The sequence below is a fragment of the Mesoplodon densirostris genome, chromosome 11 (genome assembly GCF_025265405.1).
Source record: "Mesoplodon densirostris isolate mMesDen1 chromosome 11, mMesDen1 primary haplotype, whole genome shotgun sequence".
Lineage (NCBI taxonomy): Eukaryota > Metazoa > Chordata > Mammalia > Artiodactyla > Ziphiidae > Mesoplodon > Mesoplodon densirostris.
In genome coordinates this window covers 96,759,228-96,776,866 of record NC_082671.1, presented here as the reverse complement: position 1 = coordinate 96,776,866, position 17,639 = coordinate 96,759,228, and the positions used below count along the sequence as shown (strand labels likewise).

At 38.5% G+C, this 17,639-nt stretch overlaps 1 protein-coding gene across 3 annotated transcripts in view; it reads left to right on the top strand.

The window, feature by feature from the left end:
• Positions 1–17,639, top strand: part of TMTC2 (transmembrane O-mannosyltransferase targeting cadherins 2) — a 423,341-nt gene that overhangs the window by 245,044 nt on the left and 160,658 nt on the right. For all 3 annotated transcript variants that reach the window (XM_060112322.1, XM_060112321.1, XM_060112324.1), the window contains one exon: positions 440–554. In XM_060112322.1, the coding sequence (XP_059968305.1) occupies positions 440–554 (115 nt within the window). The remainder of the gene's footprint in view (positions 1–439; positions 555–17,639) is intronic.

The following is a 17,639-nucleotide window of genomic DNA, read 5'->3' as shown; positions in this document are numbered from 1 at the left end:
TACTTAGTTATCTTCTTTTTTATTCCCAGTTCTTCTATGTCATTTATCAGTATTTTTGTATTTGAATGAAGTCTTTATTTTAAGATGATTTCTTACAGTTTCTGGTTTAGTAAGTATACAATAATTTCAGTCCACGAAGACCCCTACCAGGATTTGAAAGAGCTTCAAGTCTTTGGTGATCTTAAGATAACATAGTTCTTGGCCTTATGATGAACTGTATGTGTATATCAGCTTTGAGACATATTTTTGTTTTAGGCTTTCATTGTATTTAATCCCCTAGTTTGATGAAATGTTGGAGTATAAAGGAAATAAATTTGCTTTCTTAAAAATGTTTTATGAGAGTTTTTTCTCTCATTGTGGTACTTCATGACGGCCTGATATTATGTCATATATAATTGGAATGACACTCAGCCTGAATACTTCTTTCTCTTTTTGGCAGCATGGGGTAACCTTGGAAATGTTCTCAAGAGTCAGAGCAAAATTTCTGAAGCTGAAAGCGCCTATAGAAATGCTTTGTATTACCGAAGCAACATGGCTGACATGCTTTATAATTTGTGAGTATGCGTTGCTTTCTCTGGTTTGGTTCATCTTTGAAACATGTGGCGAGAGGGGCTGTTGATTTAACTGCTGGAAATGGAGATGATGGTAGCTGATATTCTGAAATAGTCTTTTCATGAATCCTGCCTCTGAGATCAGTAAGTGGATGGTATTTGTGATCTCTGTTTTGGGCCACATCATTGATATTCATGTGTATTGATATAATATGGCTGAGGTTTTTTTTTTTGAAGTACTATGCCATATAACATAAAAATTGGTTTAAATGCTTTTAGGTTTTTTTTTTTTTTTAAAGTTCACATCATTAGTACTTGGTTGGGCTCCTAAAATAAGGCTGCTCTGTATGATACTCTATGTATTTGATATCTTGATTTTTAATAATAGATTTTATCCTCTGTTAAAGAATTGCTGGTGTCAAAGTATATATAGAACATGTACTAAACCTGGGAGTTATCAAATAAGATAATGTTTTTCTTTTATTTTTCCACCCCCTCCTCCAACAGTAGTGACAATTAGGTTGGGATAATGGGATAATTTAGAATGCCTGTGTATGCTGGGTTAGAAAAATCCCTGGGGAAAAATCTGTTCTGTTATTTGAATGGAAAGCCCCAGGGGGTGCAGTTAGATGTGAGTGGATAAATGCAAATTAAACTGAAATCCTTTTTCTGTCTCTTGTATTTATGACACTCTTTTATTTATTAGTAATAGAAACTTAGTCTAAACTTGCTTAAACACAAAAGAGAATTTATTAGCCCCCATAACTGAAAATTCCTGGGGTTGACTAGATGAAGGCACAATTAGATCCAGGTGTTTTATTATGTTTCGGATATTTGTCTCCATTTTGTGTCTTTGGTTTCTTTGGGGTTCACTCCTTTCTCTGTGGGACTCTAAGTTAATGAAATGACTCATGCATCTTTATGCATATAGACTCTTCTTAGTCTCTGAAGGAGTTGTCTTGGTATCTCTTAATCCTGGAAAAAGATCTCTGACCAACCTTTCCGGGATCATGGATTGTTTCTTAAATGAAACTTTGGGCCGTGTGTCTGGGGCTATAAGAGCCCTCCATTGACAGTGCCTCTGGGGTTGGAATAGAAAGGAGGAGGACCAGTTCCCTGTAGGAAGGGACCAGGCATATAAGATGTCTACTGCTTGTGTTTAATGGCTGCTATGTAATATTGACAATATTAAACTAATTTGTCAGCTTCTTTTTTTTTTTTTTTTTTTTTTGCATTACGCGGGCCTCTCACTGTTGTGGCCTCTCCTGTTGAGGAGCACAGGCTCCGGACGCGCAGGCCCAGCAGCCACAGCCCACGGGCCCAGCCGCTCCGCGGCACGTGGGATCCTCCCGGACCGGGGCACAAACCTGCGTGCCCTGCATCGGCAGACGGACTCTCAACCACTGTGCCACCGGGGAAGCCCCAATTCTACTCTTAATAGCAATAGATGTAGTACATTTATTGCATAGGCTTATATTTAACCTTTTATTCATGTTATCAAATTTATTAAAATTCAGTAGTTCCCACAAGTAATTTTAAGACCAGGTTTAACAGATCTGCCTTATGATGTTGGTTTCTCTTTTCAGGTATAATAAATTTTCAGGGACAAAGCAGATGGACCACCACTCAGTGATTTACAGTGTCAAATCTTATAAATACATAGTCAACTTTCAACCTTTTAACTGCACCACTCACTGCCATTTGAAATACAATTGATTTCTCGTCTGAAAAATGCTCTGTTCTTTCACTGTTATAGATTTGTCCCAGTCAGTCTGTTCCAATTGCCACCTAAACAAGGAATTCAATAGAGCATTGAATATTTCATTAGGCATTAGATTTCGGAATGCAGATGATAAATGTAATGTGGTTTAATCAATTCTTGATTATCTTACATAACAGAGGGGATTATTTCTGTGGATAATAGAGATTTTGCCACCATAAGTTAGTTGTCATTTTTGTTCTGTAAGCATCTAAGTAATCATCTAATCTGAGAAGCTAGGAAAGGAGCAATACAATAAACTAATAAATTTAAGGGAAGTAAAAAGAAAATGTTAATGAAGTAGAGTATGGAGAAACAATGGGAAGTAATGAATAAATGTAAGAGCTTGTTCTTTAAAAGATCAACAATATATGGCAAAGGTAATGGACAAAATAGAAAATCTCAAATATACAATATAATACTGAGAATGAGAAAGGGCCTGCATCCAGATGTATGGAAGCTTAAAATAACAAAATGTTAGTTATGTATATGAAAATCTTAGTAATATGAATACTTTTCTGGGAAAATATAAATGATTAACATTAGCCCAAGAAGAAGTAGGCAGTCTGAATCAAAAACCTTGGAAAAATTTGAAAACCATATTAAAGAATTTTCTCTCCAAGGAACCAAGTTAAGGCATTTCACAAGTAAGTTCTGTCAAGTCATTAATCAAATGGTATTTCTTGCATTAGTTACACTTCTCACTTATTTTTGTGAAGCTAGATAAAACTGATAGCAAAAGGTCTGATATTTAAAACCAAAACACAAAAGAGAATAGCGACAACAACAAAACTCAAAAAACAAAACAAAAAGCAAACAAGCAAGAACAAATAACAGAACCAAAACAGGCCAATAGACTTATGAATATAAATGTAGACATATCTTAAAATTAATATAGTGGATGCAGCAGCATATTAAAGATTAAAACACCACTATCAGATGAGATTTATTCTGAGTTTTATAGTGGAGTATTCAATACCACAATTCAATTACTATAGTCTTTCAATTTAAAAAGTCAGAAGAGGAAAACAATTATGATCATTTCTAGAAGTGCCAGGAAGGCTTTTGATCAACATCTGCCTCAGAGAATAAGACATAAATAAACTAGGAATAAATAAATACTTCTACAACATAAAGATTATCTCTCTAAAGTTATAGAAATACCATATTTAATATTGAAGTACAATGGTCATTACCATTCATATTCAGCTTCATGAAGTAGTGGCAGTTTCTTATTGGTCATTATATCTCTCCATATCTACAGGAGTTCTAGCTATATTTGTTGCTTTTATAAATGAATTATGAAATTCATATCAGCAGAGGAGATTCCATTTGTCACTACAAGTGGTAAGATTAGTAATGGGTATTAGCCACATTCTTTGAATTGTGTAAGTATATGTTGATCATTGTCATTAAACAATTCTGGAGTTGTTACTGTCTAGAGTTGTTACCTTGAAGTTTCAGAAACAAAGACATTTGTGTTAGCTTTGGTTTGTGTATTAGTTTCCATAACAAAGTACTGCAAATTAGGTGGTTTAAAATAATAGAAATTTATTATGACACAGTTCTGGAGGCTAGCAGTTCACAATGAAGGTGTCCACAGGGCAAGCTCCCTCTGAAACCTTTAGGGGAATCCTTCCTTGCCTCTTTCCTGTGGTTTGCTGGCATTCTTCGGAGTTCCTTGGCTTGCAGCTGCATGACCCCAGTCTCTGCCTTTGTCATCACATGACGATCTCCCTGTGTAACTTTTCCTTCACATCCTCTTATCTGGATACCAGTCATATTAGATTAGGGGCCCACCCTTGTTATCACATTACATCTGCAGTGATCTTTTTTCCAAGAAAGGACGTATTCTAAGGTATGGGGGGTTACAACTTCAACATACCTTTTTTGGGAGAGACATAATTCAACCAATAGCTGCCTATTGGGAGCTTCATTTTAAGAGGCAGAGTGACACATAGTGGTACCATTCTGGCTATCCCCAGTACCAAGCACAATGTCAAGCACATGAATTTTTAACGGGGGGATGGGGATTGAGGAAGCTAAAAATTTGCATAGAATTTCAACAAGTTTATATATCTCGTGATGCCGAGAACTCTGTCTTCCAAGGAAGTAATATAGGAGGATAGAGCAGTGAGGGAATGTGGGGTGCAGAGTTGTCACCATAGATCTAGTTCTAATGAGAGATTGTTTTGTTGGTTCAGGACCAGCTTTTGAGGACCCTTGAGAGGTTAGAAGGATCAGAGATTACAGAATGGAAGTGGCGGGACTATCTGATAATGGGGCTGAGGCATTCCTTGAATCCCCGTTGAAAACAAGGCATAAGAAGCCTGTGGAAGTGAGGTCTGTAGAAATGAGGGGGAAAGTAACCCTTGGCCAAAAGGCTAGAGTTCAGGGCAGGGTTTCCTGCCAAGTTCCATGGATGTGTGTATGTATGTGTATAAAGGACGGAGGGAGGTGTTCAAAGGATACCAGGTAAGCAGACTTGTCTCCCAAAATAGACAATTCAGGAAAGGCTATCAAACAGGAGGGCCAGGAGGTGCTTGCCATGTGTGATATCAAGTGACTGAGAGATTTTGGTGGAATTCTATTGGCTTGGGGTCACCAGAGATCTGGATACACAACTCATCTGGCCCTTTAGTGATTCCTGGAAGGAGGTGAGACAGCTTGCAGGTACCTACCTACCTGTTCACATGGCAAGAGCAAAGCCTAACACTTATTACATACTTTCATTTTGTTTTAATTGATCATTTTTACCACTTAATTTTTTATTATTATTATTATTTTTTTGCAGTATGCAAGCCTCTCATTGTTGTGGCCTCTCCCATTGCGGAGCACAGGCCCCGGACATGCAGGGTCAGCGGCCATGGCTCACAGGCCTAACTGCTCCGTGGCATGTGGGATCTTCCCAGACCAGGGCACAAACCCGTGTCCCCTGCATCAGCAGGTGGACTCTCAATCACTGTGCTACCAGGGAAGCCCTACCACTTAATTTATACTCAAATAGAATCTTGTTGAAAACATTGAAGCAGTACTGCAGAATAAGCAGTAAAGCATAAAAATTATTATTGCATTCCTTACACATCTTTTTCCCTCCTCTAATGTATATCTTTTCACTTTTTTCACGAGCATTTCTATATGTAATTACAACATGTAGTTACACAAGCATACTTTTAACTTGTTCCCCTGTGTATGTGCATCACCAGTGATTTTTTAACTTCTGGATGTATATACAAATGTGTCATAATTTTCATGACCGTCTCTGCTTTCATTAACATTACACTGTTTCAATTGGGACTGTTACACAGACAGCATTAATAAATGTCCAATGGAGTGGTTTCAAACCTATGTTGCTTCAAAACCATGTTTCCGTAATTACCAGTGGAGTTTATTTTGTTTATTAGCTCTTTGTAATTTTCCTGGGAATTAATTGTTCAGGTTTCTTGCCTAGTTCTTTATTGAGAAGTTTTTCTTGTTGGTTTGTGGGGTTTAAGGTGAAAATGGATCCCTCTGCCGCACTTACATGTATAACACAAACATCTTTTCTGCAGGTATTTTCTCCTAGTTTTTGCGTGTACTTTTACTTTTCTTATGATAATTGTTATTGTATATAACTTGAATCCCTCTCTCTCTCTCTCTCTCTCTCTATATATATATATATATATATATATATAAATCCACAGACCCTTTCCTTTTTTTTTTTTTTTTTTTTTTCCTTCTTTTTGCAGTACGCGGGCCTCTCACTGTTGTGGCCTCTCCCGTTGCGGAGCACAGGCTCCGGATGCGCAGGCCCAGAGGCCATGGCTCACGGGCCCAGCCGCTCCGCGGCATATGGGATCCTCCCAGACCGGGGCACGAACCCGTATCCCCTGCATCGGCAGGCGGACTCTCAACCACTGCGCCACCAGGGAGGCCCCTCCTTTTTTTTGTGTGATATTTTATTTTATTTTTTTTACATAAACACTTTAATGTAACAGTTTCAATTCCATAGTTAGTTTTAATTTTCCCCATAGTCTAGAGGAGGAAAACAAGTATTTGCTGAAGTCACAATGTTTTTGTCTTCCACATCCTAGTCTAAAAGGTATGACATTGATTTCATTTGTGGAATATTCTGGATAAAATTGTTTTTTCTTTTCTTGCCATAAGTGCCTTTATGGGTGCTTGACTTTAAAGGCAGAGTTTATTTTATAAGGCATCGGTAGTTTAGAATATTTTCATATTTCTATATCCTGTTCTACTTTCTATAAACATTTAGTTTTGTACATGACATTTTCTATTTTGAGATAGTTTACCCTGTAATGACTTCATTTTTTTTTTAATTTTTAAATTTTTTTTAATAACAAATTTAATCAGTTATACATATACATATGTTCCCATATCCCCTCCCTTTTGCGTCTCGCTCCCACCCTCCCTATCCCACCCCTCCAGGCGGTCACAAAGCACCGAGCTGATCTCCCTGTGCTATGCGGCTGCTTCCCACTAGCTATCTACCTTACGTTTGGTAGTGTATATATGTCCATGCCGCTCTTTCACTTTGTCACAGCTTACCCTTCCCCCTCCCCATATCCTCAAGTCCATTCTCTAGTAGGTCTCTGTTTTTATTCCCGTCTTACCCCTATGTTCTTCATGACATTTTTTTTTCTTAAATTCCATATATATGTGTCAGCATACAGTATTTGTCTTTCTCTTTCTGACTTACTTCACTCTGTATGACAGACTCTGGGTCCATCCACCTCATTACAAATAGCTCAATTTCATTTCTTTTTATGGCTGAGTAATATTCCATTGTATATATGTGCCACATCTTCTTTACCCATTCATCCGATGATGGACACTTAGGTTGTTTCCATCTCCAGGCTGTTGTAAATAGGGCTGCTATGAACATTTTGGTACATGTCTCTTTTTGAATTATGGTTTTCTCAGGGTATATGCCCAGTAGTGGGATTGCTGGGTCATATGGTAGTTCTATTTGTAGTTTTTTAAGGAACCTCCATACCGTTCTCCATAGTGGCTGTACCAATTCACATTCCCACCAGCAGTGCAAGAGTGTTCCCTTTTTTCCACACCCTCTCCAGCATTTATTGTTTCTAGATTTTTTGATGATGGCCATTCTGCCTGGTGTGAGATGATATCTCATTGTAGTTTTGATTTGCATTTCTCTAATGAGTAAAGATGTTGAGCATCCTTTCATGTGTTTGCTGGCAGTCTGTATATCTTCTGTGGAGAAATGTCTATTTAGGTCTTCTGCCCATTTTTGGATTGGGTTGTTTGTTTTTTTGTTATTGAGCTGCATGAGCTGCTTGTAAATTTTGGAGATTAATCCTTTGTCAGTTGCTTCATTTGCAAATATTTTCTCCCATTCTGAGAGTTGTCTTTTGGTCTTGTTTATGGTTTCCTTTGCTGTGCAAAAGCTTTTAAGTTTCATTAGGTCCCATGTGTTTATTTTTGTCTTTATTTCCATTTCTCTAGGAGGTGGGTCAAAAAGGATCTTGCTGTGATTTATGTCATAGAGTGTTCTGCCTATGTTTTCTTCTAAGAGTTTGATAGTGTCTGGCCTTACATTTAGGTCTTTAATCCATTTTGAGCTTATTTTTGTGTATGGTGTTAGGGAGTGATCTAATCTCATACTTTTACATGTCCCTGTCCAGTTTTCCCAGCACCACTTATCGAAGAGACTGTCCTTTCTCCACTGTACATTCCTGCCTCCTTTATCAAAGATAAGGTGACCATATGTGCATGGGTTTATCTCTGGGCTTTCTATCCTGTTCCATTGATCTATCTTTCTGTTTTTGTGCCAGTACCATACTGTCTTGATTACTGTAGCTTTGTAGTATAGTCTGAAGTCAGGGAGCCTGATTCCTCCAGCTCCATTTTTCGTTCTCAAGATTGCTTTGGCTATACGGGGTCTTTTGTGTTTCCATACAAATTGTGAAATTTTTTGTTTTAGTTCTGTGAAAAATGCCAGTGGTAGTTTGATAGGGATTGCATTGAATCTGTAGATTGCTTTGGGTACTAGAGTCATTTTCACAATGTTGATTCTTCCAATCCAAGAACATGGTACATCTCTCCATCTATTTGTATCATCTTTAATTTCTTTCATCAGTGTCTTATAATTTTCTGCATACAGGTCTTTTGTCTCCTTAGGTAGGTTTATTCCGAGATATTTTATTCTTTTTGTTGCAATGGTAAATGGGAGTATTTCCTTGATTTCACTTTCAGATTTTTCATCATTAGTATATAGGAATGCCAGAGATTTCTGTGCATTAATTTTGTATCCTGCTACTTTACCAAGTTCATTGATCAGCTCTAGTAGTTTTCTGGTAGCATCTTTAGGATTCTCTATGTATAGTATCATGTCATGTGCAAACAGTGACAGCTTTACTTCTTCTTTTCCAATTTGGATTCCGTTTATTTCCTTTTCTTCTCTGATTGCTGTGGCTAAAACTTCCAAAAGTATGTTGAATAAGAGTGGTGAGAGTGGGCAACCTTGTCTTGTTTCTGATCTTAGTGGAAATGGTTTCAGTTTTTCACCATTGAGGACGATGCTGGCTGTGGGTTTGTCATATATGGCCTTTATTATGTTGAGGAAAGTTCCCTCTATGCTTACTTTCTGCAGGGTTTTTATCATAAATGGGTGTTGAATTTTGTCGAAAGCTTTCTCTGCATCTATTGAGATGCTCATATGGTTCTTCTCCTTCAATTTGTTAATATGGTGTATCACGTTGATTGATTTGCGTATATTGAAGAATCCTTGCATTCCTGGAATAAACCCCACTTGATCATGGTGTATGATCCTTTTAATGTGCTGTTGGATTCTGTTTGCTAGTATTTTGTTGAGGATTTTTGCATCTATGTTCATCAGTGATATTGGCCTGTAGTTTTCTTTCTTTGTGACATCCTTGTCTGGTTTTGGTATCAAGGTGATGGTGGCCTCGTAGAATGAGTTTGGGAGTGTTCCTCCCTCTGCTATATTTTGGAAGAGTTTGAGAAGGATAGGTGTTAGCTCTTCTCTAAATGCTTGATAGAATTCGCCTGTGAAGCCATCTGGTCCTGGGCTTTTGTTTGTTGGAAGATTTTTTATCACAGTTTCAATTTCAGTGCTTGTGATTGGTCTGTTCATATTTTCTATTTCTTCCTGATTCAGTCTTGGCAGGCTGTGCATTTCTAAGAATTTGTCCGTTTCTTCCAGGTTGTCCATTTTATTGGCATAGAGTTGCTTATAGTAATCTCTCATGATCTTTTGTATTTCTGCAGTGTCAGTTGTTACTTCTCCTTTTTCATTTCTAATTCTATTGATTTGAGTCTTCTCCCTTTTTTTCTTGATGAGTCTGGCTAATGGTTTATCAATTTTGTTTATCTTCTCAAAGAACCAGCTTTTAGTTTTATTGATCTTTGCTATCGTTTCCTTCATTTCTTTTTCATTTATTTCTGATCTGATTTTTATGATTTCTTTCCTTCTGCTAACTTTGGGATGTTTTTGTTCTTCTTTCTCTAATAGCTTTAGGTGCAAGGTTAGGTTGTTTATTCGAGATGTTTCCTGTTTCTTAAGGTGGGATTGTATTGCTATAAACTTCCCTCTTAGAACTGCTTTTGCTGCATCCCATAGGTTTTGGGTCGTCGTGTCTCCATTGTCATTTGTTTCTAGGTATTTTTTAATTTCCCCTTTGATTTCTTCAGTGATCACTTCGTTATTAAGTAGTGTATTGTTTAGCCTCCATGTGTTTGTATTTTTTACAGCTCTTTTCCTGTAGTTGATATCTAGTCTCATAGCATTGTGGTCAGAAAAGATACTTGATACGATTTCAATTTTCTTAAATTTACCAAGGCTTGATTTGTGACCCAAGATATGATCTATCCTGCAGAATGTTCCATGAGCACTTGAGAAAAATGTGTATTCTGTTGTTTTTGGATGGAATGTCCTATAAATATCAATTAAGTCCATCTTGTTTAATGTCTCATTTAAAGCTTGTGTTTCCTTATTTATTTTCATTTTGGATGATCTGTCCATTGGTGAAAGTGGGGTGTTAAAGTCCCCTACTATGATTGTGTTACTGTCGATTTCTCCTTTTATGGCTGTTAGTATTTGCCTTATGTATTGAGGTGCTTCTATGTTTGGTGCATAAATATTTACAATTGTTATATCTTCTTCTTGGATCGATCCCTTGATCATTATGTAGTGTCCTTCTTTGTCTCTTCTAGTAGTCTTTATTTTAAAGTCTATTTTGTGTGATATGAGAATTGCTACTCCAGCTTTCTTTTGGTTTCCATGTGCATGGAATATCTTTTTCCATCCCCTTACTTTCAGTCTGTATGTGTCTGTAGGTCTTAAGTGGGTCTCTTGTAGACAGCATATATATGGGTCTTGTTTTTGTATCCATTCAGCCAATCTGTGTCTTTTGGTGGGAGCATTTAGTCCATTTACATTTAAGGTAATTATTGATATGTATTTTCCCATTCCCATTTTCTTAATTGTTTTGGGTTCATTATTATAGGTCTTTTCCTTCTCTTGTGTTTCTTGCCTAGAGAAGTTCCTTTAGTATTTGTTGTAATGCTGGTTTGGTGGTGCTGAACTCTCTCAGCTTTTGCTTGTCTGTGAAGGCTTTAATTTCTCCACCAAATCTGAATGAGATCCTTGCTGGGTAGAGTAATCTTGGTTGCAGGTTTTTCTCCTTCATCACTTTAATTATGTCCTGCCACTCCCTTCTGGCTTGTAGAGTTTCTGCTGAGAGATCAGCTGTTATCCTGATGGGGATTCCCTTGTGTGTTATTTGTTGTTTTTCCCTTGCTGCTTTTAATATGATTTCTTTGTGTTTAATTTTTGACAGTTTGATTAATATGTGTCTTGGCGTATTTCTCCTTGGATTTATTCTGTATGGGACTCTCTGTGCCTCCTGGACTTGATTAACTATTTCCTTTCCCATATTAGGGAAGTTTTCAACTATAATCTCTTCAAATATTTTCTCAGTCCCTTTCTTTTTCTCTTCCTCTTCTGGAACCCCTATAATTCGAATGTTGGTGCGTTTAATGTTGTCCCAGAGGTCTCTGAGACTGTCCTCTGTTCTTTTCATTCTTTTTTCTTTATTTTGCTCTGCATCAGTTATTTCCACTATTTTATCTTCCACCTCACTTATCCGTTCTTCTGCCTCAGTTATTCTGCTATTGATCCCATCTAGAGTATTTTTTATTTCATTTATTGTGTTTTTAATCGATGCTTGATTCATCTTTAGTTCTTCTAAGTCCTTGTAAACTGTTTCTTGCATTTTGTCTATTCTATTTCCAAGATTTTGGATCTTAGAAATAGAATCTTGGATCATCTTTACCATCATTATTCTGAATTCTTTTTCAGGTAGACTGCCTATTACCTCTTCATCTGTTAGGTCTGGTGGGTTTTTATCTTGCTCCTTCTCCTGCTGTGTGTTTTTCTGTCTTCTCATTTTGCTTATGTTACTGTGTTTGGGGTCTCCTTTTTGCAGGCTGCAGGTTCGTAGTTCCCGTTGTTTTTGGTGTCTGTCCCCAGTGGCTAAGGTTGGTTTAGTGGGTTGTGTAGGTTTCCTGGTGGAGGGGACTAGTGCCTGTGTTCTGGTGGATGAGGCTGGATCTTGTCTTTCTGGTGGGCAGGTCCACGTCTGGTGGTGTGTTTTGGGGTGTCTGCGGACTTTTTATGATTTTAGGCAGCCTCTCTGCTAATGGGTGGCATTGTGTTCCTGTCTTGCTCGTTGTTTGGCATAGGGTGTCCAGCACTGTAGCTTGCTGGTCATTGAGTGAAGCTGGGTGCTGGTGTTGAGATGGAGATCTCTGGAAGATTTTCGCCGTTTGATATTATGTGGAGCTGGGAGGTCTCTTGTGGACCAGTGTCCTGACGTTGGCTCTCCCACCTCAGAGGCACAGCACTGACTCCTGGCTCTTCAATTTGGGATGATTTGTTGTCTATTCATGTATTCCACAGATGCAGGGTACATCAAGTTGATTGTGGAGCTTTAATCCGCTGCTTCTGAGGCTGCTGGGAGAGGTTTCCCTTTCTCTTCTTTGTTCTCACAGCTCCTGGGGCTCAGCTTTGGATTTGGCCCCGCCTCTGCGTGTAGGTCTCCGGAGGCCATCTGTTCTTCGCCCAGACAGGACGGGGTTAAAGGAGCAGCCTCTTCGGGGACTCTGGCTCACTCAGGCCGGGCGGGAGGGAGGGGCACGGAGTGCGGGGCGAGCCTGCAGCAGCAGAGGTCGGCGTGACGTTGCACCAGCCCGAGGCGCGCCGTGCGTTCTCCCAGGGAAGCCGCCCCTGGATCCCGGGACCCCGGCAGTGGCGGGCTGCACAGGCTCCCGGAAGGGCGGTGTGGACAGTGACCTGCGCTCGCACACAGGCTTCTTGGCGGCGGCAGCAGCAGCCCCAGCGTCCCACGCCCGTCTGTGGGCTCCGCGCTTTTAGCCGCGACTCGCGCCCCTCTGTGGAGCCCCTTTAAGCAGCGCTCTTAATCCCCTCTCCTCGCGCACCAGGAAACCAAGAGGGAAGAAAAAGTCTCCTGCCTCTTCGGCAGCTCCAGAGTTTTCCCGGACTCCCTCCCGGCTAGCTGTGGCACATTAGCCCCCTTCAGGCTGAGTTCTCGCTTCCAGCCCCAGTCCTCTCCCTGCGGTCTAACCGAAGCCCGAGCCTCAGCTTCCAGCGCTGCCTGTCCCGGCGGGCGAGCAGACAAGTCTCTCGGGCTGGTGAGTGCCGCTCGGCACCGCTCCTCTGTGCGGGAATCTCTCCACTTTGCCCTACCCAGGTACGTGGGGAGTTTCTTGCCTTTTGGGAGGTCTGGGGTCTTCTGCCAGCGTTCAGTAGGTGTTCTCGACCCTTTCCTTTAAAACCTCTGTAATTTTGTGTCTCTATGAAAACCATTCATAGGCTAATATTTTTAAAAGTTATTGTCCATTTTTTGAATAGTTTTATAATTAATTTTGGTTTTTTTCTTTAGGTACTTAGTCCACCCTGGATATATTATTTTTTGTATTAAGGTATTTTTTTTTTCCAAAATGAAAACTAATGTCCCCATAATAATTTATTGACTGCCTCTCACCTAGGCCAAGTTTGTATATAACCCTGGAGTCATTGTCATGGGCTTTATTTTGGTCTTTTGGTAACCCACACCAAGAACAGTTTGTTTTATTTACTGTAACTTCTAGTATATTTTATATTTTAAGGCAAGTTTCCCATTCTTCCCATTTATTTTCGAGCAGTTCTTGATTATTCCTCTGTGTTTTGTCTTTAATATGAATATGATCATAGCCTCGTTAAATTGCCTTAGAAGTCTGGGCTTTTAGTTGGTTTTCCAGTGACTATATGTTCACGTGAGGTAAACTGACATTGTTATACTCTTCAAGTTTCCCTTCTAGATATGTGTATTTCTACATTTATTTCAATTTTTAAATTTCCCATATTGAAAATACTGTATTTTGGTTCAAAAAGGCCTCACATATTTGAGGTTCATTTATTCTTTTTTTTTTTAACATCTTTATTGGAGTATAATTGCTTTACAGTGTTCTGTTAGTTTCCGCTGTATAACAAAGTGAATCAGCTATATGCATATGTATATCCCCATATCCCCTCCCTCTTGCGTCTCCCTCCCACCCTCCTTATCCTACTCCTCTAGGTGGTCTCAAAGCACTGAGCTGATCTCCCTGTGCTATGCGGCTACTTCCCACTAGCTCTCTGTTTTACATCTGGTAGTGTATACATGTCAGTGCTATTCTCTCACTTCGTCCCAGCTTACCCTTCCCCCACCCCATGTCCTTAAGTCCATTCTCAACTTCTGTGTCTTTATTCCTGTCCTGCCCTTAGGTTCAGCAGAACCATTAAAAAATTTTTTTTTCAGATTCCATGTATATGTGTTAGCATATGGTATTTGTTCTTCTCTTTCTGACTTACTTCACTCTGTATGACAGACTCTAGGTCCATCCACCTCACTACAAATAACTCAATTTTGTTTCTTTTTATGGCTAAGTAATATTCCATTGTATATATGTGCAACATCTTCTTTATCCATTCATCTATTGATGGACACTTAGGTTGCTTCCAAGTCCTGGCTATTGTAAATAGTGCTGCAGTGAACATTGTGGTACATGACTCTTTTTGAACTATGGTTTTCTGAGGGTATATGCCCAGTAGTGGGATTGCTGGGTCGTATGGTACTTCTACGTTTAGTTTTTTAAGGAACCTCCATACTGTTCTCCATAGTGGCTGTATCAATTTACATTCCCACCAACAGTGCAAGAGGGTTCCCTTTTCTCTGCACCCTCTCCAGCATTTATTGTTTGTAGATTTTTTGATAATGCCATTTCTGACTGGTGTGAAGTAATAACTCATTGTAGTTTTGAATTCCATTTCTCTAATGATTAGTGATGTTAAGCATCTTTTCATGTATTTGTTGGCAATCTGTATATCTTCTTTGGAGAAATGTCTATTTAGGTCTTCTACCCATTTTTGTATTGGGTTGTTTGTTTTTATGATATTGAGCTGCATGAGCTGCTTGTATATTTTGGAGATTAATCCTTTGTCAGTTGATTTGTTTGCAAATATTTTCTCCCATTGTCTCTTCATCTTTTTTATGGTTTCCTTTGCTGTGCAAAAGCTTTTAAGTTTCATTAGGTCCCATTTGTTTATTTTTGTTTTTATTTCCATTTCTCTAGAGGTGGGTGAAAAAAGATCTTGCTGTGATTTATGTCAGAGAGTGTTCTGCCTATGTTTTCCTCTGAGAGTTTTACAGTGTCTCGCTTACATTAAGGCCTTTAATCCATTTTGAGTTTATTTTTATATATGGTGTTAGGAAGTGTTCTAATTTCATTCTTCTACATGTAGCTGTCCAGTTATCTCAGCACCACTTATTAAAGAGGCTATCTTTTCTCCACTGTATTCTCTTGCCTCCTTTATCAAAGATAAGGCAACCATTTTTGTGTGGGTTTATCTCTGGGCTTTCTATCCTGTTCCATTGGTCTATATTTCTGTTTTTCTGCCAGTACCATACTGTCTTGATTACTGTAGCTTTGTGGTATAGTTTGAAGTCCAGGAGCCTGATTCCTCCAGCTCCATTTTTCTTTCTCAAGCCTGCTTTGGTTATTCGGAGTCATTTGTGTTTCCATACAAACTGTGCAATTTTTTGTTCCAGTTCTGTGAAAAATGCCATTGGTAGTTTGATAGGGATTGCATTGAATCTGTAGATTGCTTTGGGTAGTATAGTCATTTTCACAATATTTATTCTTCCAATCCAAGAACATGATATATCTCTCCATCTGTTGGTATCATCTTTAATTTCTTTCAGCAGTGTCTTATAGTTTTCTGCATATAGGTCTTTTGTCTCCTTAGGTAGGTTTATTCCTAGATATTTTATTCTTTTTGTTACAGTGGTAAATGGTAGTGTTTCCTTAATTTCTCTTTCAAGTTTTTCATCATTATTGTATAGGAATGCCAGAGATTTCTGTGCATTAATTTTGTATCCTGTTAGTTTACCAAATTCATTGATTAGCTCTAGTAGTTTTCTGGTAGCATCTTTAGGATTCTCTATGTATTAGTATCATGTCATCTGCAACAGTGACAATTTTACTTCTTCTTTTCCAGTTTGGATTCCGTTTATTTCTTTTTCTTGTTTGATTGCTATGGCTAAAAATTCCAGAACTATGTTGAATAATAGTGGTGAGAGTGGGCAACCTTGTCTTGTTCCTATCTTAGAGGAAATAGTTTCAGTTTTTCACCATTGAGAACAGTGTTGTCTGTGGGTTTGTCATATATTGCCTTTATTAATGTTGAGGTAGTTTCCCTCTATGCCTACTTTCTGGAGAGTTTTTATCATAAATGGTGTTGAATTTATCAAAAGCTTTTTCTGCATCTATTGAGATGATCATATGGTTTTTATTCTTCAGTTTGTTAATATGGTGTATCACATTGATTGATTTGCATATATTGAAGGATCCTTGCATCCCTGAGATAAATCCCAATTGATCATGGGGTATGATCCTTTTAATGTGTTCTTGGATTCTGTTTGCTAGTATTTTGTTGAGGATTTTTGCATCTATATTCAGTGATATTGGGCTGTAATTCTCTTTTTTTTTAGTATCTCTGTCTGGTTTTGGTATCAGGATGATGGTGGCTTCATAGAATGAGTTTGGGAGTGTTCCTCACTCTGCTATATTTTGGAAGAGTTTTAGAAGCATAGGTGTTAGCTCTTGGCTAAATGTTTGATAGAATTCTTCTGTGAAGCCATCTGGTCCGGGGCTTTTGTTTGTTGGAAGATTTTTAATCATAGTTTCAATTTCAGTGCTTGTGATTGGTCTGTTTATATTTTCTATTTCTTCCTGATTCAGTCTCTGAAGGTTGTGTTTTTCTAAGAATTTGTCCATTTCATCCAGGTTGTCCATTTTATTCACTTATAGCTGCTTGTAGTAATCTCTCATGATCCTTTGTATTTCTGCAGTATCAGTTGTTACTTCTCCTTTTTCATTTCTAATTCTGTTGACTTGAATCTTCTCCATTTTTTTCTTGATGAGTCTGGCTAATGGTTTATCAATTTTGTTTATCTTCTCAAAGAACCAGCTTTTAGTTTTATTGATCTTTGCTATTGTTTCCTTCATTTCTTTTTTATTTATTTCTGATCTAATCTTTATAATTTCTTTCCCTCTGTTAACTTTGGGGCTTTTTTGTTCTTCTTTCTCTAATAGCTTTAGGTGTAAGGTTAGGTTGTTTATTTGAGATTTTTCTTTTTTTTGAAACAAGAAAATGTGGGATAAGGATGTGGGATAAGGATTTTGGAATATATCATCTGGTATCAAGACTTGAGTTCTCTTTCCCTTTCTCCCACCAAACCCAAAATATTTTCTTTTTTACAAACATATTGAAAACTGTTTTTCAGAATTGGTAAGAGAAGATAATGGATGTTACATAATTGGATAACCAGCCAAGGGATGATTCAGCACAACACATTCTTACATTTTCATTTGTTAATCAGAAAAAAATTAAATAGTAAATAATGAAGCCTATACTTCTATTCTGATTTATTAAAACTGTGATGCTTCATGGTTCTTTTTTTTTTTTTTTTTTTTTTTTTTGCGGTATGCGGGCCTCTCACTGTTGTGGCCTCCCCCGTTGCGGAGCACAGGCTCCGGACGCGCAGGCTCAGCGGCCATGGCTCACTGGCCCAGCCGCTCCGCGGCATATGGGATCCTCCCAGACCGGGGCACGAACCCGTATCCCCTGCATCGGCAGGCGGACTCTCAACCACTTGCGCCACCAGGGAGGCCCCTTCATGGTTCTTAAAATAGTAATAGTCCCTTTAAAATCCTACTTGAGATGTATAAGTGGCTATGCA